The sequence below is a fragment of the Penicillium vulpinum genome, assembly GCF_028829585.1.
Source record: "Penicillium vulpinum strain IBT 29486 chromosome Unknown utg000003l_segment0_segment0, whole genome shotgun sequence".
In the NCBI taxonomy this organism is placed as follows: domain Eukaryota; kingdom Fungi; phylum Ascomycota; class Eurotiomycetes; order Eurotiales; family Aspergillaceae; genus Penicillium; species Penicillium vulpinum.
Window position 1 is genome coordinate 2,850,412 of NW_026643243.1, and position 21,445 is coordinate 2,871,856.

The following is a 21,445-nucleotide window of genomic DNA, read 5'->3' on the forward strand; positions in this document are numbered from 1 at the left end:
TGCATTGCATAGGGAGCATGTCCCTGGCGTTAATTAGCGAATTGATTCCTTTTACTTGCAACGAAGTGTACAAGAAGTGTTAGCGTTGCATCCTCGTAGACTGCCCCGCTCGGCACTTCCCCTCCATATTTTTCTCCCTCCCCCCCCAAAATAAATTCCTCTCGATGTAAACTGCGTCTTCTTTAATCTTTTCATCAAGTCTTGTACCTTTCAATCAACTCTTCCTATCAAGTTTACTCTTCCCATCATGGCGCCACACATTGCTCGATGGGGTATCATGGGTATGAATGATATCTTGTTATGAGAAAAACAAAAATAAAGCTAACTGATTAAATAGCCACTGGCTGGATCGCTGAGAGTAAGATCTCACTGCTACAATAACCGGGTGTATAATACAAGAATTCATGAAATAACCCATCACCAATAGCATTCGTAAACGACCTTCTCATCGACCCTAACGCCCGCGATGCCTCTGACGTAGCCCACCAAGTCGTTGCCGTCGCCTCGTCCTCGTCCAAGGACAAGGCGGAGCAATTCATCTCTGCTCGAGGAATCACAACGCCTTGCTCCGCATATGGTGACTACGAGACTCTCGTGGCCGACCCCAACGTTGATGTCATCTACATCGCGACTCCGCACTCCCACCACTACCAGAATGCCAGACTAGCGCTGGAGGCGGGCAAGAATGTTCTCTGCGAGAAAGCCTTCACCGTCAACGCTGCCCAGACTAGGATTCTCGTTGAGATTGCCCGCAAGAAGAATCTCTTCCTTATGGAAGCTGTCTGGACTCGCTACTTCCCCCTCAGTATTCAGATCCGCGAGCTCATTGAGAAGGGCGAGATCGGTGAGGTTCTTCGTGTCGTGGCTGATACGAGCTTCGGTGATGATGTTGAGACGAAATGGGGTACCACACACCGCATGGTGAACCCAGATTTGGCCGGTGGTGCTCTCTTGGATTGTAGGTTTTCTAAGATTTTTGTTCATTGATTGCCCTGGCCCCTTTCCCCCGGAGCACAGAAAGAGAAAGAAAATATCGATTGACTTGCTCTTCTAGTGGGTATCTACTCCTTGACCTGGGTCTTCCAGACTCTATACCACACGCTGCCCCGAGACCAGAGAAAGCCACCCATTGTCTCCTCGCAGATGACTCCTTATCACCTCACAGGTGCAGATGAGTCCACAACCATGCTCCTGAGCTTCCCCACAAGCACACCCTCCAATGGCCCGCACCCGCACCAGTCGCACGGTATAGCTATGACCAACATTCGTGTCTCCGCTGATCCGGATGAGGAGGGTTCGAGTGGTCCTTGCATCCGTATTCAGGGAACCAAGGGCGAGGTTCAGGTGCGCGGCCAGCCTTTCCGACCGGAAAGCTACCGTATCATTCCCAAGAAGGGTGGCGGTGAGATCCGTGATGTTCAGTGTCCGTTCCCTGGTAATGGTAAGGGTATGTACTGGGAGGCTGATGAGGTTGCTCGTTGTCTCCGCGATGGCAAGCTTGAGAGTGAGGGCTTGCCATTGGAAGAAAGTATCGTGATTATGGAGGTAATGGATGAGGTGCGGAAGCAGGGTGGTTTGGCCTATCCTCAGCAGATTGAATCGACTGAGTATCCTCTACAATTTTAGGTGCAGGTTACATGGCAAGTTTAAATAACACTACATAGTACATATTATTAGATGAATGCATATAACACATACCCATGTGTTGCCTCGTTAAGTCATGAATGGAAATAACGCTCAAGACTACACGATTTACTAAAATCCCAATTGAATTTAAGCCGGTCTTGAGTGTATTCAGTACTCAAAGGTACAGACATACTACTATACATGGCGGTCAAAGGGATAAACCCAGGTCTATATGTGGACGAAAACGCCAGCCATGCTTCCGGTGTGCCCAATTAAGAAAAACATAGGGGAAAAAGGTAGGCATCACGGAGCGTGGACTGGTAAATTGTCCCAAATTACCCTCCCAAATTCCCTTTTTTGAAAGAAATCAATCCAACAGAATCGCTTACTGGCGGAAGACTCCAAGAATGCTCTTCCAGACCTGGCCAGGCTCCTGGCTGGCATCAATGCCGCGCCAGATACCGGTGTTCTTGTAGTAGTCGACAACGGGGGTGGTCTGCGCGTGGTAAGTGGCCAGACGCTTGGTGAGGGTATCGGCATTGTCATCGGAACGCTGGATCAGCGGCTCTCCGGAGATGTCGTCCTTCATGTCAGCCTTGGGCGGGTTGAAGATCTTGTGGTACGAGCGGCCGGAGGCAGGGTGGACCAGGCGGCCGGTGATACGAGCCACCAGTAGAGAGTCATCAATCTGCAGCTCAATGGCGTGCTGAAGCTTCTGCTCACGGGAGCTGAGCATGTCATCGAGACGCTCGGCCTGCGCAACCGTGCGGGGGAAACCATCCAGAATGAAACTATCCACCTTTCGCGTTAATTCTGGTCGGGGCTCGTAAGAAAATAAATTGGGGTGGAGAAAGGGAGTGCAAATGTACGCACCCGTTCTTGCACTCTGCGTTGTTGTCTAGTTCGCTCTTGATCATGTTGACCATGATCTCGTCGCTGACGAGACCACCCTGATCCATGATCTTCTTGGCTTCCTTTCCAAGATCAGTCTTCTTGGCAACCTGGGACCGCAGCATGTCTCCGGTGGCCTATTCAGGAAATATATCAGCGGGAAGAGCTTATGCTGTACTCGGGCAAACTTTACTCACCAGGTGGCACGCGCAGTACTTTTCCTTAAGGTTCGGGGCTTGAGTACCCTTTCCTGATTAAAATTGTTAACATCCATCACCTTTTGTCCAGTTATAGTTCAATCGCATACCTGCACCAGGAGGGCCCATTAGGATGATGCGCATCTGCTCAGCGGCAGACTTGGGCTTGCCGCCATTGGCGAGACGGCTCTCAAGCTCGGACACCTTCGCCTCCAGCTGGTGGATGGTGTTCTTCAGACCGGAGACGGCCTCTTCAGTGATGGGAGCCATGATAATTTGTAAGAGGGGAGAGGTTTGAAGAAGAGAAAGACTGCCGGGGAAACGGAGAAAATGGGGAAAGGGAAGATTCGCAAGGAACTTAGCGCCCGAGGTTCGGAGAGCACGGGCTTCAGAGGGCAAGTCCCCAAGTAAAATAGTACATACAATTTGCAGGAGATGATGTATACGGAGTACAGAATTACATCCTGATGCAATTGATGTTTAGTATTTATAAAATATCTTCTATATTATATATTCTATATAATCATTGATCTATTTATGTACATATTTCAAGCTTCCTCTATTTTTTTTTCCGAGGGCGAATTGCCTACCTAGGTGAGATGCCCACAGGTGGCTGCTTACTAAAGTCTCCAGCCTCAATATGGCGCAGCGCTGTGGCGGAGAGCTCTCAAGAGCACCTGTGCATCATCGCTTCTCATCCACTGCATTCTCCTATCTCGCGTTGATTTGCTGTTTCATTGGATTTTATTTGACCTACGAGCCTTAGTCGTCCCTTATAGCTCTCAATTTCTTTTCGCCTTTTCACTCTTTCATGATGCCTGCCACCACGGCAGACACGCTATCCCTCGTCAACCGCTCCGTGACGGTTGCCCCGTTAGTCCTCCTCTCCGTCGCAGATCACTATGGGAGAACGGCAAAGGGTACCCGGAAACGTGTTGTAGGTGTGCTGCTAGGTGAGAACTCGGGCGATAATGTCCGGGTATCAAACAGTTTTGCTGGTGAGTGCAAGCTTCGGTGCGTCAAGCCCATACAACAGATGAGCTGACATTTGTGTTTTCTCTCTAGTCCCATTCGAGGAGGATGAAAAGGACCCATCAGTGTGGTTCTTGGACCACAACTTCGTCGAATCGATGAGGGATATGTTCAAGAAAATCAATGCTCGCGAGAAGCTTGTTGGCTGGTACCACTCGGGTCCTAAGCTGCGCGCTTCGGATTTGGAGATCAATGAGCTCTTCAAAAAATACACGCCCAACCCCTTGCTGGTTATTGTCGATGTACAACCGAAGGAAGTTGGTGTGCCTACAGATGCTTACTTCGCTGTAGATGAAATTAAGGATGTGAGTTTGAATTCAATCCCGAGGAAAGCACCCACCAGGCCACCAGCGCTAATCAGGGCTCTTTTGCACTTGCAGGATGGAACAACAACCTCCCGGACATTTGTGCACACCCCGTCGATAATCGAGGCAGAAGAAGCAGAGGAAATTGGCGTGGAACACCTCCTCCGGGACATCAGGGACGTCGCAGTCGGCACACTTTCCACCCGTATCACGTCGCAGCTGCAGTCACTGCAAGGATTGCATCTGCGACTACGCGATATCGGACAATACCTCCAGAAAGTTCTCGACAAGGAACTTCCCGTCAACCACGCTATTCTGGGCAACCTCCAAGATGTGTTCAACCTCCTTCCCAATCTGTCCACCCCACCAGCGACACAGCGGACCAACGGCCAGGAGCCACAAATCGAGAATAGCGAATTGGCACGGGCCATGAGTGTCAAGACTAATGACCAGTTGATGGCTATCTACATCAGCAGCTTGATCCGTGCTATCACGGCTTTCCACGACTTAATCGATAACAAGATCCAGAACCGACAGCAGCAAGAGGAGAGTGAAACCAAGCGGGACCAGGATGCCAATGGAACTAAGGGAGACAAGGATGCCAAGAAGGCTGGTTCGCCAAATGGCGAACAGAAGGAGGAACAGGATACCTCTGACAAGAACAAGAAGAACTAAGAGACGTTTTTTTTTTTTTTTTCTTTTCTTAATTTATTCTCTTTCAGAAAGAATTGTCAATTCAAGTAAAGCCATATGATATTTCAACCAATTTCCCCCTCACCCCTCTTTCTTATATCTTGCCATGTATAGTGGAATAGTGATGAAGGTCAATATCCTATTAACAGTCCAAGATTATCCATTTCGTACAGTGAACAAATACTTTATTTTCTCTCTTTCTGTAAACTGTATATATTTCAAGTACACCCGAAATAATTGAAACTGCCATTGACGTATCATGCCATCATTCCGCAATCGTAAGAGCTCGGGGAACAAGTCCCCCATATGTGGCCAGCCGACTTCTGTGTTGTTCAACGATTGCCCTGGACATGGGCAGATGGTTCATATGTAATGCAAAATGGTACGTAGTAAAGTGCATAATAATACATCATGTGCATCAGATTTTGTTGACGTGTCAAAAGCTAAGCAAATCAACCACCCCAACCAGCACACCAGCCTGCCAATTCCTCCATGGGAACTACGAATCTGCCATCTCCATCAACCCCGAACAGCTCAGGGCACCGTGCATGCAAAATGCAGGCTAGAATATGTTTGCAGGTAGGAGGCGCTATCCGAGCCGTACCACGAGCTAGCGTTCCGCCAAATGAGTAGGCCAAGTGGTCCTGATCGTTTGTCGGATGATTCACCGGAGGCGGAGAGTCTCGGTACGCAGATAAGGTAAATGTAGGACAGCTGCAATTCCAGGCACGTAGCCGAACCTCATAACCCTTTTCTTCTGAAGATGTTGAAGGGAGTGGAGGTGGTGCCGAGGCAGATATCACGATGAAAATATCCTCTTGGGCTGCCTCTGGGGATGTGGCATGATCTGAGCGTATAATTCGACGTATTAATTTGCGGTCGAGAATATCAAGTGCAGGGAGGAAGTCATTTGGGAATAGACAATGTAATGTCAACATCAATGGTTTCAGGTTTGAAAGTCTTGGTGTTAATTCTGCTATTAAACGATCAATAAAGATCTGAGAAGAAGCTTTGGACGCATTTATAGAATTAATAGAATCCATTCTGATAAAAAAAAAAAGAGGATGAAAAGAATGAAAAGAATGAAAAGAATGAAAAGAAAGGAAAAGAAATGAAAAGAAATGAAGATATATAGATTGGAATGAAATAAAAAGGAAACCAAAAAAGACCCCCGAGAGATGTCTGTCAAAACTAGTTCTTTGCCTTCTTCCCATTCTTCGTCTTCTTCGCCTTCCCATTTCCATTTTCAAATTCCTTTGCTTTATCTCGCACTTTTTTCTTCAAATTGGAAAACATCCCTTTTCCTTTTCCCTTTCCCTTTTCCTTTTCCTTATCCCCTTCATCTTCCTCCCTTGCTCGCTTCTTCCCCTTAAGTCGATTGTAGTGCATTCCTTGAACTTCAAGATCCAACAATTTTGACCCTTTCCCTCCATCTCCAGTCAAAGTTATCTCAAGTCGTCCTCGTTCCTTAGTCCAGTTGACTATATCCGCAATATCAGGACCAATAGCAGAAGTCTCCACTCCTTTGACTCCTTTTTTCTTCTCCCATTCATCTATCCATCCCTTAAACTCCTTGTGTCTCGCATTCTCTGAGCGAGCTATATAGACATCGACAACCTTGGGAATCATCATATTCAGGAATTTCCCGAGCTCCTTGGCATTGCCCCAGGCATTGGGATCTAATTCAGAGACAGGTTTTAATGATCCAGAATCAAAATCAAAACCTGGGAACAGATTCTTGTCGAACACCGAACCAGAGTCGATTTGCATGGCATCGTAATCCGGTGTCGGTACTTCATCACCCGTGGGTAACCGGCGGTATGCAAATATATAACAGGTGCTGAGATGGATCGGGTCGCTTCCAGGCCCTTCGGGTTGCCACTTTTGGATTTTATGCTCATCATTCAACAAGTACCATTTATCCCCTTTGCCTTTAACGCCGATACAGTAATGGCCGTGTGTCGGATCACCACTATGCAAGATCACCGAGGTTAATTTATACTGGATGATTTTTCGTTTGTTACCCCAGCGTTCATCGATGAACCGTGTCTCGATATCCAACTCTTCACTCAGATATACGTGAGTGCGGATCTTCTTGCCCTTCGTATCGGCACGGTTGAGCTGGACCAAGAGAAGCTCAGGAAAACTTCCAATTTGCTCTTTAGATGTTCTCATGCCTCCACATGTGGTGCACGCATCGTAATCATCCTCGTGGTCAAAGTGCCGTTGTATTATATCGCTCAAAGTAGGCTTTTCAGGTAGTACATCGCCCTCCTCTCCAGACAAGCTGATCATCATCAACAGTTGATTTCTTGGGTTGTATGCTGGCTCACAAGGTGATTTCCCGTCGCATCTGGTCACCTCGATGATTTTGACCTCGAAGATATCTTTCAAGTCTCCTTGCCTATCTAAAGTTAGTGTTTTTTTTTGTGGGGGGATATTTAAAAGAATAACAAATAACTTACATCATCAGCTTGGTCCTATCTCTGATCGTGTTGTAAAGCACTTCGAGGTATTCTGCCGGGTCTTGTTCCACGCTTGTCCCGCCCGGTTTCCAACTATGCAAGAGAGTATCTCCTAGCGATACAAAGTTGTCCATCCAGCTTCCAATTTTACCTGACCAGTAACCTTGAGCGATCTCAGCCAGTTCGCAAACTAGACATTTCATAGGATCTCCTTCATCAGATGAGCCCAGATTGCAAATGTGGCCCTTTGGGGCATGATGCTCCTTGTACCAGATGAGCCAATTGTAGAAAACCGGCACATTGAGAATCAGGTGGAAGGTGACATTTCGATAGCAGTCAACATCCCTATTGCCAAAGCCCACGGTGGGTCTATCGGGCAGATCTGGATGCCAATATTTGGGGATGGTGGTCTATATTTTGTGTTAGAGTGTTGATATCGAAGAAGGCTATAACACTTACTCTCACTGTCCTGCTCTCATTCGCAGTCTTTTCTCTTGGCTCTGTCGAGTCTTTCACTTCTTTATCTGAGGCTGCTTCTTGTTGCTCTTCGACTTGTTCCTCTTCATGTTCCACGTGTGCTTCATGTTCCACCTCCTCCTCATGTTCCACATCTTCTTGATGTTCCGTTTCGGGGTTGTCTCCTCCGGCCATGATAGAATATAAGAGTAAATAGATGTGGTATGAAGCTAATACTTACTTGAGGGGGTTTCAGTTTGATTTATCTTGCATTGCAACTGGATTTTCATTGTTTTCCATCTCCAAAGAAAATAGGGCTTCGACTTGGATTCTTTGAATTCACGAACCAATGAATCAAAACAGTATGATCAAAGAAAGGCAAGAGTTCTATCAAGTCAACTCTAAAGGCATTCATTCAAATTTCCTTTAAATCTCATTTGATTATTTCGTTCTTTCACAGATTTCCAGCCATTCCACGATTTTACATCTGATTCGAAGTCGATCTACATCCAAACAAAGAACTTGGGAAAAAAATATCTATAAATAAAAACTTGTTCACATTTTCAAAGACGAATTCAAAGACGAAAATGAATTCCCTAAAAATTGGCTGAAATTTGACGGAAATTTCAGGGCCCAGTGGGACTTGGAATCAGGCAATTCCTATAACTTTTCCCCAGTTTTGTAAAGATTAGAATGTTCGAGACTAAAGATCTTAACTCTGGAGAACTCCTAGTTCCACCTAAAGTGGTCTATAAATTGTCTATTGAGAAGTCTGGATATATTTGATCGGCTCCAGGGCTGTTTCAAATGTGGAGTCAAATAGAAATAGTGGTTGGACTGTGGAAATATCCAGAGATCCGGCCGAAACGTATATATATATATATATATCGTATACTCCGTGTATTTACGGAGTACATATATATTTTACTATTCCATATATATTTAAGATGCATCCACTTCCTATGACTCTGCAATGATCCATATAGCATTATTGACAGCAGGGTTCCTCGCATCTACCGAAGATCCACTGAGCGCATTGCCCTCTCGCCAAACGGTTGAGCGCCACTTCAGCTGAAGGGTAGATGATCTAAGTGGAACCTAAATTCTCCGTTCATGGTGCATATGTGATTATGTTGTAGTGGTAGGGTCCTATAAGCCCTAAGCAAGAAATTCCCCTAAATCCCTGAACAGAAACAAGAACAGCAAAATGATGAACTTCCAATAGGTTAAAAAAACCGGGTCTAACGGGCGAGTGTCGGATATTTAGGGTGATCGCGACAATAAATAGAAAAGAGAAACCTCCGCGCAGCGCCACCAGCTCTTCGCTACCAGTTAAGTCATAGTTTCGATGATCCGAACGCCCCTCCTTGAAACTCCACATTATTTCTTCATGGTCTTCTTCCCCTATACGGTACTGTTAGAGGAGATCATCATGTTCTTCTGATCTTTCTATCTGAATTTTCTACTTGAATTTTTTTTTGTATATCTACTGATCAGTTCTCTATATAAGGGCATTGGCCTATTTTGCCCAGCGGATCATAAGGTCCTTGAAGCCGTAGCTGCCGAACGGGTCATGTCTGTGCTGGCTCCGAACGAAGCCAAGGAAGGCAACGATCGCCTTGCGCGCCTTGCGAACGTTGTACATATGATCCACATACAAGTTCGACTCTCGTCTTTTTCTTTGCTTTTTTGGGGGTTTTTCTTGGTTTGCCCTTTTTTTTTTTTTTTTTTTTTTTTTGCCTGACAGGAAAGTTGATAGGTAAAAAAAAGCATCGTAGACGAGATTAGAGGTCCGGAAGTACTAGTAGGAAGAGGATTGCTGATCCTAGGTGCATTGACTGAACAGATGTTTCAGGGAAACTGATCGTCGAGGGTACATCATACAATATAGAGAGTATGATATTTAATAAATATATAGAATATACAGCATGGAATCATGGAATAATAGAATAATAGAATAGTGGACTACGTAGAGTAATAGATTAATAGAATCATAGAATATAAGAAAAGGAACTCGTGTTCGGCCCAAGCATGTGCCCGGTTTCTGGGTCCAACGGGCATGACGTGCACTAGAATTGGGAAATTAACTGTCAAAAAAAGGGAAAAAGTGGGAAAAGGTGGAAATTGACAGGGCTATTAATTGGGAACGGGAAATTGAAATGATCCCCCTTAAATCTTGGAAATGCGTGAACGCGTGCCCCGTCGTTCAAGAGGTTCTAAGACCTTTAGCAAATTACCGATCTTAAAATCTATATATTAGGTAGAATATAGAACAGGATTCACCAATTTGATTCACTGGCACTGCAGAAACTGGACATCTCAAGGTGTTACGTCAAGTTTAGATTCGGATTCAAGATAACTATTTAACTACTCCGTACAGAAGAAAACATACACCCGAGAGTCAGGAACCCGGAAAAGCCCCACAGAGCAAGGGGAAGAATAAGAGAAAAATCCCCGACTGGTTCCAAGTTAACATATCCTAGTAAATAATATATATATGTGTACTCCGTACTCCGTACAAATATATAAACGATACTTCCCATCTGGACCTTTTTGGCTCTACTTTGTAGGGCTCTGGACCGGAGAAGACCGTTCTCATTTAACCAAAGGGTGATGCGGGTCTCCGATATATATATTTTCTTTTAATTTTAATTTTTGGTTTTGCACATAATGTAATACTATCAATACGTTATAGTATATATCTTAATAAGTGATTTTTTTTAAAAAAAATTATATACCTATGAATAATTACCATAGTATACTATTAGTATACACTATAATACTACAAATATACCATATACTCCGTACCGTTTGATCCCAAAAATTGCCCCTCTTCCTTTTCTAGGTTAGTATGAAACTCTGCAGGTCATATCAAACATTTCCCGTCTATGTTGTATATACACCAAGTATATATATCTCTCTCCCTCTCCATATAACTATACCTAGTTAATCGTTAAGGGGGAAAAAAAGGGTCTTCAATATCTATTATACCTATATATGTGTATACATTCGATATATAATACACTTAACCTAATAAACTTCACTTATATATATAAACCCACCAAGCCTAAAAACTGAAGATCAGAAGTAGACAGGGGAACTGACCGCATCTTTAATTAAAATCAAGTGGATATTCTGAAGTATTTTTTGACTCTGTAACAGCCGTTACCCTTAATAGTTCCACCCCCCAACGGTCTAAGACTCTTCTTTTTCTCCTCTCTTCTCTTCAGGATAGGTTTAGATCAGCTGTCACTTCTTGATTCGTTTCACCTTCTAGTTGGAATGCTTCATATGGTTTCTTCTCCCTTTACGAATTCTAAATCTTAGCATATTCCATACCCTTTCCCCCCTCTATTCTCACTCTTTCTCCCTCTCTATCTCTTTTCTCTGTTATCCTGGAGATTTTTCTTAAAAAAAAATTCCTCCCTCCCCCCTCCTCCCCCTCTCCTCCTCCCTAAAAAAGTGTCGATTCTTTAATTGATTTTGGACATTTTTATTGTTCTGTCGTCATATTAGGAAAAATACTGGGATCACGAGCACCTTCCGTCCTTTCCTTTTTTTGTCCCTTCCCCCCCCTCCAGAGTCGGGGATCTCCCTGCTTTGTTTTCTATTCGATTCACCGGTGCTCATCCGCGCATATGATTGCGTTACAAAATCGACCTATATTGCCCCCTGTCAAAGTGGATATCTCACTGCTACTCAAGCCCCAAGATGAGGAAGAAGCCGCCCCGGGTTTGAACACCGGGTACCCGCCCAGAACGATAGGGCCAATGGGTTTAGGTCCCATGATGAGTATGCCGGGCCCGGCTGCCATGTCCATGCCACCCTTGACCAAGACCGGCCCGTCCGGCGCTGCCAAGCGCTTACAGCCCTCGCATACGGCCGAATCTCCAGCAAAGAAACAGTCCAAGTGGTCGCCAGATGAGGATGCCTTGATCATCGAACTGCGTGGCAGTGGTATGAAGTGGGAGGATATCAGCAAACGACTTCCCGGCCGCAGTGCTATTAGTTGCCGTCTTCATTATCAGAACTACCTAGAACGTCGAAGTGAATGGGATGAAGATAAGAAGAACAAACTAGCTCGTTTATATGAGAGGTAGGTCTTGGAGAGAGATGGAGAGAGAGAGAGAGAGATGGCATCTCGGAAAGGGAACAAATCCACTAATCTCGCACTGTGATAGATTCAAAGCCGAAATGTGGTCCAAGGTAGCGGAGGAAATGGCTATCCCATGGCGTGCAGCAGAGGCTATGCACTGGCAGCTGGGAGAGCAGGAGATGGCTCGACGCGCAGGTGTAGTGCCATTCTCCCTCTCGAGTGCTGCTATCGACCCCCCAACCACCAGGACACGCCGCGCTAGCACATCTCTATCCCGGCCGAGAAAGGGATCTTCCTCACGCGCAATCCCAGGTCATCTGCCAGGCCTTCCACCTCAACTTCCCTCCCTTGAAGAACTTACTGCAGGCGTTCCTGCATACGCACCCGCTCCGCCTCCTCCGAGAGAGTTCTATGGAATTGGACGACCACCAGAGATGGGGATTCCTCCACCAGGTCTCATGGGCCCTCACCTTGGCATGCCCCCTCGGACCATGCCCTAAGATGAGATGATGAAGATGACGCCTACACGTCTTTCCTTGAGTTTTTCTCTCTCTTTTTCTCTCTTTTTCTCTCTTTTTTTTCTCTTTTTTTTCTCTTTTTTTTCTCTTTTTTTCCGCTCCTCTCTTCTGATTCATATTCCCCCCGCCCCCCTTGTTTTCTGTTGTGGTTTTCTGTTACGAATTGCATAGCGCCGGTTGGAGGTATATCGTGATTTGTGGGGATAGTAAATCGTATAGATGATTTCTACCCCTCGGTGTTTGTTGCGTTCTTTTTCCTTTGTTTGCAGAAATTTTGGCGGGGCCAGCAGTGCAAATTGATATGTTTTCTCATGACTCTCCGAGGCTGGCTCTCGGAGTGCATACCACATATTCAAACGTCATGAGCAGTCTTGGGGGTTGCAATCGCCCACCAGTTATCTTTCTCGTACCCGGATTCTAGCACACGGCCGCCAGCACTATCGATGTCACGCTCCAGTTCGCCTTGCGCGTACAAGTGGTAGTAGCGATGGAAAGTCTGGGGTTGATCACCCTTACGAACCCAGGGAACCATTCGATCTTGCTCATCGCCTTTGTCCCAACCTCTACGGCTATTCTTTTGCTCAAGAGCCCAGGCGTAAATCAGGATCTTCCCACCTTCCTGCATCCCTGAACCCTGTTTCACAGTTCGCAAGATTTCGGCGACTGCTTGAACTCGCCGGGCCGGAGTGGAAAGATGATGCACCACTGCGATCGAAATTGCAAAGTCGAAGTTTTCATCTCGGTGCGGGAGGTCAAGAATATCGGCCACCACTGTCGAATGCGGCTGGTGCTGCATGGCAATCCGAGCCAGGTTTTCGGATCTGCCATCGGGTCAGCCCAGGAGCTCAAAGGGATATACAATGGACAGAATGGGATTATCCCAAGGAAATAAAGAAGTCTATAGAGCATTCCAAAATCCAAGAATTCAATAACTCATATGAAAAACATACCTATCTGAAGCGATGATAAAGACATCTCGATTTACCATCAAGTTTTTGCCATTACCACACCCTACATCTAGACCCACTGCACCTGGTGCTAGGCTCGTGAGGAATTGCTCGACTATAGGCCATGGCTGGAAAAGTGGTTAATTGGGAAACCCACATGAGTTGAGGTAGCCGCTTAAAACACACCTTGTAGCGGGTGGCAGAGAAATGCTGAGCAATTTCTTGATATACTTGGTGCACGTTTTCCTGCTCATACGCTTCGCCTGTCTGTTGGGACGCCATGATGCTTTCGTCGTGAACAAGGTGGGAACTGTTGAAACGTTTTGAAAAGTCAAGTGAGAATGGATATCACGTGGCTCGCGATTTGTAACGGGGCATAATATCTACATCATCTCGATGTTGAATTTATATGGCAGACAAAATACAAAATGTATGATGTGTTTGAAGTTGAATAAAATATACAGAAAGTATTAACGTATAAAGTTTGAATCATGTCAAGTTTAACTGTCTTGTCTATTCTTGATAAAAATTGGAAAATGATCAATTGCCGTAGAGTCATATAACAAGGGGGGGGTTTGAAGTATAAACGCTGGTGCTATAATAATACAAAATACTAACTATGATATAATATAGAATCTGTTGCATAATACCGGTATAAGATAGCCTAAATTCTGACGGGCCTTTTTCATAATAGGGTTCGAGTTGAATTGCTCTATGAGAATATCTAGATCTGTATTCTTAACACGCGATAGCCCGAATAGTAAATTTTAATTTCTCAGTATTCCAAGGTGACCTACAGTACTACGTAAATACGTATATTGATTATATACATATATCACAAGTAGGTAACCTTCATCTATGATAAGCCATGACTCGTGTTTTATATCAATTTCTTACTGGAATGTTGACTTACTTTGACATTCTACTTTGATATCCCGTTCAGGCAATGGTTTATCAACATAAGGTGCACCAAAAAGGGGTTCCCTTAATTTCACCTTGTCCTCCTCCAAGATTATATATCATTTGTCAATTCCATTCTCAACTGTGTGTAGCATCAAGCGGTGCCTGTTCCTGGCGGAGACCGCTTACTAATAATCGCATCTTTCGAGGGGCGATATTCCTTTTCCTGTCAACCACAGGGCAGCACAAGATCAACTGTAAGTACTACTTACCCTTGTTCAAGAATGGTCCCTTTCGTCTAGACTAGGCTGTATTCCTGTCAACTGCCACACAAAGTTACCCTGGCAAGTGCCAGCAGCTACTTGTGAGCCACTCAGGGGAATTTGATACTAGCAATTCTGATGCCGAATGCATTGCCTGTTCTTGTGTTTTTTTTTTTTTTTCAACTCTAAGGATTACAAAATATTGAATCTAGCTGTCCGATTTCGAGCCCCGGGGACAAAGGTGGGGGGATTGAATACCTCACACCCTGCCATCAAGAACTTGCATTGATTCACAGCCCACTCTAACATTTCTTGCTAGAAACAAAAGACAAGATGGCGTTCCAGCCTACTCCGATGGACATATCTGTCATAATCACCAACGCGGCTTTAACCAAGCCCGGGAATTCGGAGCCTCGATTCCTGACTGAACGCCGCATCACTCCAACCTGGACAGTGATGCAGGTCAAGGCAAAGCTGGAGACTATGACCGGAATCCCGCCAGGGTGCCAGCGCCTACGGGTAAAAGTGCCTGGTCGACCTAACCAATGGGCGGATGGAGACGACCGCCTGATTGGGGATTGGGGCTTGGTGAAGGGATCGGAGATCGAGGTTGGTTCTTTCTTTCTTTCTTTGTTTTGTTTTGTTTTGTTTTGTTTTGTTACTTTTTTTTATCTCTTCGGATTCGAGTTGTCAGGGCAAGATAATTATATTTTACAAATTCTGAACATATGCTGATTTGTATCCTCACCAGGTCAATGACAGCCGCCCACAAACCATGCGGGCTAACTTCACCGACTTGTCATCGGTCGAGAAATATGTGCTACCAACTGAAACATACGAAGCCCGTTCAGACTCTGTATTGGCTTGGAAGAAGATTCAGAAGCTGGGCCGGTTTGATCCTAACGCTTTATCACCTGAAGAGGCTCTGCGCCATCAAGTTGAGAAAGACCAAACCGAGGTTCAATCGAGAGGTTCGTTAAAACAAAAATTTCCAGTGTCAATGCGATTTCTTTTCTTCTATTGATCTAATGACATCTTGGCAGGAATCACTGTTGCTAAACGAGCTATCGTTTTGCCTTCCTCTCCGCCGCATATTCGACGTGGTACAATCCGCTTCGTTGGACCTGTTCCAACTATTCCTATCACCGGTCCAGGTCGCGAGCTGCAACAGGATGCAGGACTTCTGGCAGATCTTCAGCCAATCTGGGTTGGGATTGAGCTTGACGAGCCGATGGGGAAAAACGATGGTAGTGTAGGTGGACAGCGCTACTTCGAGTGCTTAGGCAATAGGGGCGTCTTTGTGAAGCCCGAAAAGGTTGAAGTCGGGGAGTTCCCCCCGCTAGGTCTAGACGACGACCTAGATGACCTAATGGAGGAGATTTGATACACTGGGTATGTATATTTTGAATGAATACATTTCGATATTTTTTTGAATAAATGGGGGTTCGGATTCCCAGCTTCTCAGTTATTCTTTCATCACCAATTATCACCAATAGATACTGCATAATTAACTGGAGAAACAGGCGGGAAAAACGCCAAATTCCCTGGTAATCGTATGAAAACAAATCGCTGAAGAACTAATAACAATAAAAGACATTTAGACGCCCTCAAAATAAAATTTCAGGGCATCCACGTAAAAGGTATCATGGCAAGTTGTCAATGCCTACAAACATTAGAATAGGAGTGGAGGACAGAGATCAAGTGATCATTTGCCAATCTTCTTTTGCTTGCCCTTTGGGCGACCCTTGGCTTTCTTAGCAGGGACATGAACAGGAACAGTGGGAGTGTCGGCTTCAAATTCGCTTTCAGGGCCAGCATCCTGAGACATCTGCGGTGTGTCCTCTTCGTTCTCATTCTCATTCTCGTCGGGGACACAGCCTTGTGTGAAGAAAAGTCGAGCTTCTTTTCGATGGGTGTTTGCAAAGCTGTAATAGTTACCTGGAAATGGGATCCTGGTGTCAATTAATTGCAGACGAATCAAAGAAGCCGGATGAAATGAGACTCACCACGAGGAACTTGGAAAACACAACCCTTTCCAGCACTAAACTGGACACCTGAAATATCCACTTGAACACGCCCGTGACAGACATAAAAGACCATGTGCATTTTCTTCGAGTTCTTGGGTTTCTTGACTCCATCAGGTGGGAGCTCCACAACTCCAGACCCGATGAACGATGAACTAAGCAGTTTCGCAAATCGGAATGTTGAGTCTTTGACTTCTCTGGTTTCGATTCCAGAGGGAGCATATGCAATGTCTGTGTCAACGGTTAGTAAATGAACCAACTGTAAAGGGATTGGGGTTCATACCTAGGACTTCCTCCTCCTTCGAACTGGTCTGTGTTTTCCCGTCCCATTTGAGGGTGTAGCCATGAAGAACACCACCTTCCTTCTCCCAGAGATCAACTTCCTCATCATCGTCCGAAGAATCATCCCTTTGTTTCTTAGACTTGGATTTGTGGGACGTTGAGCGTTTCCCCTTCTTCTTCTTCTTTTCAGGCTCTTGTTCCTCGGTGCGAATGACCTCTTTTATGGTTGAAAGAGGATATCGATGTCCCTCGGCTGCCTCCCCGTCACCGAAGACGCACCGTTCATTGCGCCAGTATGCTAACGGTCGGACAGAAACACGCCCAGATCGAGTGTGAGTCGCACCGTTATCGCTAGGGTTTTCACGTTTGAGGATATACAAACTTCGGCCTTTCAAAGGGCCTGCGCGGTTGGCGTAATTCTCAACCACTCGATGCAATTCCGGATCCAAAGGTTCATGCACCGGTGGAGATACTTTGGTGGTATTCCGCTTTTTGGTTGGTCTGGGGTCGGCGTCTTCTTCCACGTTACGGCGTTGGGACTTTGGACGCCCGCGTGGCACAGGGGGTTTCGCCTGATTTTTGTCTGTCTTGGCGGTCTTTGGCGCGGCCTTTTTTGTTGACTTGGATGTTATAACGGGTTCTTCCCGGGGCGGAGTCGTGTCAGCGGTAGATAAGTTATCGTCATAATCTTGTTGGTCTTCCCTGGGAGAATCGGGTAGCTCCTCTGCAGCAACCGAATCAGAATCGACATTCAGACTATCACCAAAATTTCTTTGTACTGCGGCGAATGCATTCGCGTTCTCGTCGCTGTCGGAATAGTCGGAAAAATCATGTATGACTGCTGGCTCAAATTTTGCTCCTAGATGTGCTTTTGTCGTGGGTTTTTGCTGTGTGCCATTCCTCTGGTTCGGACGTCCCACATTCACCGAGCGAGTGGAAAGAGGAGATGGATCCTGGCGCGATTCTCCCTGTGCGCCTGCGAAACCTTTTCCGTTGGACGGACTAGACGACTCGAGAATATCCTGCGGGTCTGGAGTTGATTGTAGCGCTGAAGTCCTCCGCGGAGACCCAGTAAGGCCAGTCTTCATCGGCGACCGTGCGGCAGGCGGAGGGAGAAAAGAGGTACGTGAGCCATTTGTGCCCTTGAGGAAGTCCATGGGATCTGGCGCATTGCCTATAGGATTTGCATCAGCACGTAAGGAGTTGGCAATATAAGGCGACACAGAATTAGCCGACCTTCGTCCATCGACATGCCCTCAGACCCAGCTGAAGAGTCATTTTCCATGTCTTTAAACCCATTCAACTCGACAGGCGAATTTTCAGGAGATGAGAAGAGACCATCTACTTCTTCCATTCCATGTTCGTCGCGCCGGCCCTCCTTTAGAGAGATGCCAGTGCGCCTAGAAATATTCAGTATAGAGGTTTTGGTAGAAGACCATATCAACTCACCTTCCCTTAGTTCCCACATTGGAGTAGTCGAAGTCGCGGGCCTTTCCGGGCCCTCGTGCCATGTTCAAAGTTGAACACCAGGATAGAATTGAAAGCAAAGATGAGGATAGATTCAATAAAAGCAGTCAAAAGCGACATAAGGTGGAGGGGAGGAATGCGGAATTTAGGCGGGAAGAGCAACACGCGCCCCGCTAATCCCGAACGGTCGACGCGTTGTGAGCTCGGGATCTTTGCATTTCTTTGTACGGAATATCTTCAAGCTTTTTGTTTCCTCCTCTTTAAACAGACTTTACGATATCTTACATACCTATCATGACAAAAGATACTTCCCCACTCGATTCTCTCAAGGATTCGTCCATCTTTATTCCTCCTAGTGTGATTTCAGAACCCCTTCTCTCCGGCGAGTCCTACGCGTACTACACCCTATGCCCAAACGCAATCACGCCCCAAGAGACCTCACCCACAATTCATGATACAGTTGAGAGTACACCATGCGTTTTAGGTGTCGATGAAGCCGGTCGTGGTCCAGTCCTAGGGCCAATGGTCTACGGTGCCTTCTATCTTCCACTTGACCTCCACCACTCGCTTTTGACCGAGAAACACAGCTTTGACGATAGCAAAGTCCTTACACCTACCGTGCGAGCGAACTTGATGCATCTTTTGAATACACCAGGAGACTCATTGTTCGAATCCTGCGGATATGCTGTCAAAGTACTGTCGGCGTGCGACATCTCTTCTGGCATGATGAGATCACCCACCGCAGTATACAATCTAAACGCCCAGGCCATGGATGCCACAGTGGAGATCATTCGAGGGGTGGTCGAAGACCTTGGAGTGGATGTACGAGAGGTATACATTGACACGATTGGGAATCCCGCTACATACCAGCAGAAATTGGAGCGAATATTCCCATCTCTCAAAATCACCGTGGCAAAGAAGGCCGATTCCTTGTATCCCTGTGTCAGCGCTGCCAGTGTGGCAGCCAAGGTGACACGAGATGTTGCACTGGAAGTCATGTACGAGGCCGTGCTTCGGGCTGAGCAGTCACTTAGTCCAGCCCTAGAAACTTGGGGAAGTGGCTATCCCTCGGACTCCAAGTGCGTCGGCTGGCTTCGACGCAACATGGACCCTGTGTTTGGATGGGGTAACGAGTGTCGATTCAGCTGGGGCACTGCGAAAGAGATGCTTGAAATGAAAGGAGCAGCACGAGTCGACTGGCCCGACGAAGAGGAGGAAAGCGCACCTCGACTAGATGAGTTCTTACTATCATCAAACCCCGGCAAAAACCCCGGCAAGGTTGGATTACGAGATTGGTATGGCTGCAGACAAACTGAGGTTCTCTGAATGTGAATACTCCGTGTAATGTGATTAGACATGAAACTTGGATAAAAAAAATTAATGATACCCCTTGCGCTCGTTTGAAAAAGCACAGCAAGAGTGAGAACAAATGAAAGACAGAATAGCAAGTCCAATTGTGAATGTAGTAAGAAAAAAAAATAGAAAAAAAGACTCGTACATAGAAATAATGGGTATCACTGGTAAAGAAGATTTGGGCTCATTTGTGGAAATTCACAGCGTAGCAGTCGAGAAGTAGAAGTTGTCCCAGAGGTATTCATAGTCCTCCACGACACTACCCACCAAGTCCAACAATGGCTTGCCCTTCATTTTTCCAGTTAGACTGTGTAGCCAGGGCCTGTTTGACAATGTCAGTATTCAAATGGGAGCCCAAAGACAAGAGTCGGGATTCTTACTTAGTGATGTTTTCATAGAATGCGCCTCGCATCATCCACCAGCCCATTGACCATCCACGCTTCTTCAGTTCCTCTCGCTCAAGCCCTGTCAGTCCTCGAAGACCGCCAGCGATCCTTTCACGGAAGTCCCGCTTTGCGAGCTGGCGGCAGCCATACTCCATCCCAAAACCAATAAGCCATGGCCGCCAGCTTCGCTTATCACCACTCCACTTTTGCATCGCCATTGCGTAGACTACAGGGCGAAGAATGTACAGCACTTCAGCCACTTGCCCTTGTCCCGTCACCCGATGGAGTAGTGCCTTGGGGGGTTTGATGTCATCTGCCGTAAGAACTTTAGAAATGAGATAGTTTGACACATCGTTTACGTCGGGAAGAGACGGAAGAGAAAGTCCCGTGCGAGGCATTGTCCAACTCAAGTCCGAAGACCGCTCGCTGACCGGAGTGTCCATTCCATTCCAGTCACTCTGTGTTTCTTCTTCTTCTGTCGTTCTTGGATCAACCTCGCGCTCTGGAAGTGGAGGACTGACGAGTGGCCTGGAGTTGGTCAGTCGCAGAAGAAGCAAGCGACAGACTGCCTTTCCGAATTCAATAAAGACAACCACGCGCCACCGTGTTTTCTGGCCGCGCCGCCGCGCCGCCATCTCCCAGAGAAGCTCAGTATACTGGAGCATTTGTAGCGCAAGCGCTACCTGTCGATACAGCGAGGAGCGAGAGGTCCAGTATTTGGTATACCGGGAATGGGGAGTGGGCGGCCGCCGGAGAATAGTCGATGGCAGCCGATCAATGACTCGTGAAACAAGAGAGTCGTGATATAACGATAGCAACTGGACACCGGAGTGTACTGCAGGGGGTATCAGCAGGCACGCTCAAAGGCAAGTATAATGTTATACTAACCACATTCTGAGGGGATTTCTGATTCGCGGTATCGCCCTGTTAAGAAAAAAAAAATTAGATTTTTCAATAGCTGCATCGTCAAACCGATTGAGAACTCACCTGGGATGATATAAGTCAATGATCTCAATGCTGACTCGACTTGACCAACCGAGCTGGCATTCTTGGTCACAAAGTCTTCATAGACAGAAAGCCATTTGGAGGGTTTCAAGAGCACTGAAGGTATTGGATTCTGAATATTGCGAACAGTTTCCATCTTTAAGCTTCAAGCATGTTGAACTGAAGGAGATGAGATCCGGGGAGGGCGACCTCGGGAGATTACAGGGGCACGTGGTCCCCGCTTCTGCGTCTGCCAAGACGCCTGGGCCGAGGTTGATGGGTTCGCCCTTTTTTGTTGTATACTTACATACTATGTAGTAAGGCTGTGTTGTACTTTGGAGTCATATTAACGATGTAGGACTTTGATAATCTGATTTATCTGGCTTAAGATTACCTATACATAAGGGACGGTATATGCAATAACACTCTAATGTGTTTTTTAATGCTCTTGTATGTTTTTTTATATACGAATGCGGTAAAAAGCATTCCAAATGAAGTGGTGGTTGCATCTGTATGATGCGTTTCTAGTCACACAGTAAATATCTAACAGCTCATAGAGA

At 46.2% G+C, this 21,445-nt stretch overlaps 11 protein-coding genes across 11 annotated transcripts; 5 read left to right on the forward strand and 6 right to left on the reverse strand.

Annotated features, from left to right (window-relative positions):
* Nucleotides 1–247: 247 nt before the first annotated feature.
* Nucleotides 248–1,626, forward strand: N7479_006190 (Gfo/Idh/MocA family protein; the record flags this gene model as incomplete). Its single annotated transcript, XM_057253886.1, has 4 exons — nucleotides 248–281; nucleotides 338–358; nucleotides 428–958; nucleotides 1,055–1,626. 4 exons carry the CDS (start codon nucleotides 248–250, stop codon nucleotides 1,624–1,626), a joined length of 1,158 nt encoding a protein of 385 aa, XP_057107748.1.
* Nucleotides 1,627–2,011: 385 nt separating this feature from the next.
* adk1 (adenylate kinase ADK1) lies at nucleotides 2,012–2,984 on the reverse strand (the record flags this gene model as incomplete). Its single annotated transcript, XM_057253887.1, has 4 exons — nucleotides 2,012–2,417; nucleotides 2,500–2,654; nucleotides 2,715–2,767; nucleotides 2,825–2,984. 4 exons carry the CDS (start codon nucleotides 2,982–2,984, stop codon nucleotides 2,012–2,014), a joined length of 774 nt encoding a protein of 257 aa, XP_057107749.1.
* Nucleotides 2,985–3,528: 544 nt separating this feature from the next.
* rpn8 (proteasome regulatory particle lid subunit RPN8) lies at nucleotides 3,529–4,726 on the forward strand (the record flags this gene model as incomplete). The annotated part of the gene is made up of 3 exons (XM_057253888.1): nucleotides 3,529–3,712; nucleotides 3,780–4,051; nucleotides 4,127–4,726. 3 exons carry the CDS (start codon nucleotides 3,529–3,531, stop codon nucleotides 4,724–4,726), a joined length of 1,056 nt encoding a protein of 351 aa, XP_057107750.1.
* A 470-nt stretch (nucleotides 4,727–5,196) lies between these two features.
* N7479_006193 (uncharacterized protein) lies at nucleotides 5,197–5,787 on the reverse strand (the record flags this gene model as incomplete). The annotated part of the gene is made up of 1 exon (XM_057253889.1): nucleotides 5,197–5,787. The coding sequence occupies one exon, from the start codon at nucleotides 5,785–5,787 to the stop codon at nucleotides 5,197–5,199; it is 591 nt and encodes a 196-aa protein (XP_057107751.1).
* A 148-nt stretch (nucleotides 5,788–5,935) lies between these two features.
* Nucleotides 5,936–7,860, reverse strand: N7479_006194 (Peptidase C19 ubiquitin carboxyl-terminal hydrolase 2; the record flags this gene model as incomplete). The annotated part of the gene is made up of 3 exons (XM_057253890.1): nucleotides 5,936–7,148; nucleotides 7,210–7,619; nucleotides 7,669–7,860. 3 exons carry the CDS (start codon nucleotides 7,858–7,860, stop codon nucleotides 5,936–5,938), a joined length of 1,815 nt encoding a protein of 604 aa, XP_057107752.1.
* A 3,443-nt stretch (nucleotides 7,861–11,303) lies between these two features.
* N7479_006195 (MYB DNA-binding domain protein) lies at nucleotides 11,304–12,261 on the forward strand (the record flags this gene model as incomplete). The annotated part of the gene is made up of 2 exons (XM_057253891.1): nucleotides 11,304–11,761; nucleotides 11,847–12,261. The coding sequence occupies 2 exons, from the start codon at nucleotides 11,304–11,306 to the stop codon at nucleotides 12,259–12,261; spliced, it is 873 nt and encodes a 290-aa protein (XP_057107753.1).
* A 370-nt stretch (nucleotides 12,262–12,631) lies between these two features.
* Nucleotides 12,632–13,508, reverse strand: N7479_006196 (tRNA (carboxymethyluridine(34)-5-O)-methyltransferase; the record flags this gene model as incomplete). The annotated part of the gene is made up of 3 exons (XM_057253892.1): nucleotides 12,632–13,100; nucleotides 13,230–13,354; nucleotides 13,413–13,508. The coding sequence occupies 3 exons, from the start codon at nucleotides 13,506–13,508 to the stop codon at nucleotides 12,632–12,634; spliced, it is 690 nt and encodes a 229-aa protein (XP_057107754.1).
* A 1,214-nt stretch (nucleotides 13,509–14,722) lies between these two features.
* Nucleotides 14,723–15,773, forward strand: N7479_006197 (TBCB family protein; the record flags this gene model as incomplete). Its single annotated transcript, XM_057253893.1, has 3 exons — nucleotides 14,723–14,998; nucleotides 15,141–15,360; nucleotides 15,433–15,773. The coding sequence occupies 3 exons, from the start codon at nucleotides 14,723–14,725 to the stop codon at nucleotides 15,771–15,773; spliced, it is 837 nt and encodes a 278-aa protein (XP_057107755.1).
* Nucleotides 15,774–16,094: 321 nt separating this feature from the next.
* N7479_006198 (Cupin domain protein) lies at nucleotides 16,095–18,206 on the reverse strand (the record flags this gene model as incomplete). Its single annotated transcript, XM_057253894.1, has 5 exons — nucleotides 16,095–16,327; nucleotides 16,396–16,644; nucleotides 16,697–17,869; nucleotides 17,932–18,095; nucleotides 18,145–18,206. The coding sequence occupies 5 exons, from the start codon at nucleotides 18,204–18,206 to the stop codon at nucleotides 16,095–16,097; spliced, it is 1,881 nt and encodes a 626-aa protein (XP_057107756.1).
* A 250-nt stretch (nucleotides 18,207–18,456) lies between these two features.
* On the forward strand, nucleotides 18,457–19,488 carry N7479_006199 (ribonuclease H2 catalytic subunit RNH201; the record flags this gene model as incomplete). Its single annotated transcript, XM_057253895.1, has 1 exon — nucleotides 18,457–19,488. One exon carries the CDS (start codon nucleotides 18,457–18,459, stop codon nucleotides 19,486–19,488), a length of 1,032 nt encoding a protein of 343 aa, XP_057107757.1.
* A 225-nt stretch (nucleotides 19,489–19,713) lies between these two features.
* Nucleotides 19,714–21,042, reverse strand: N7479_006200 (peroxisomal membrane protein PEX16; the record flags this gene model as incomplete). The annotated part of the gene is made up of 4 exons (XM_057253896.1): nucleotides 19,714–19,837; nucleotides 19,896–20,736; nucleotides 20,790–20,825; nucleotides 20,889–21,042. 4 exons carry the CDS (start codon nucleotides 21,040–21,042, stop codon nucleotides 19,714–19,716), a joined length of 1,155 nt encoding a protein of 384 aa, XP_057107758.1.
* Nucleotides 21,043–21,445: the final 403 nt, after the last annotated feature.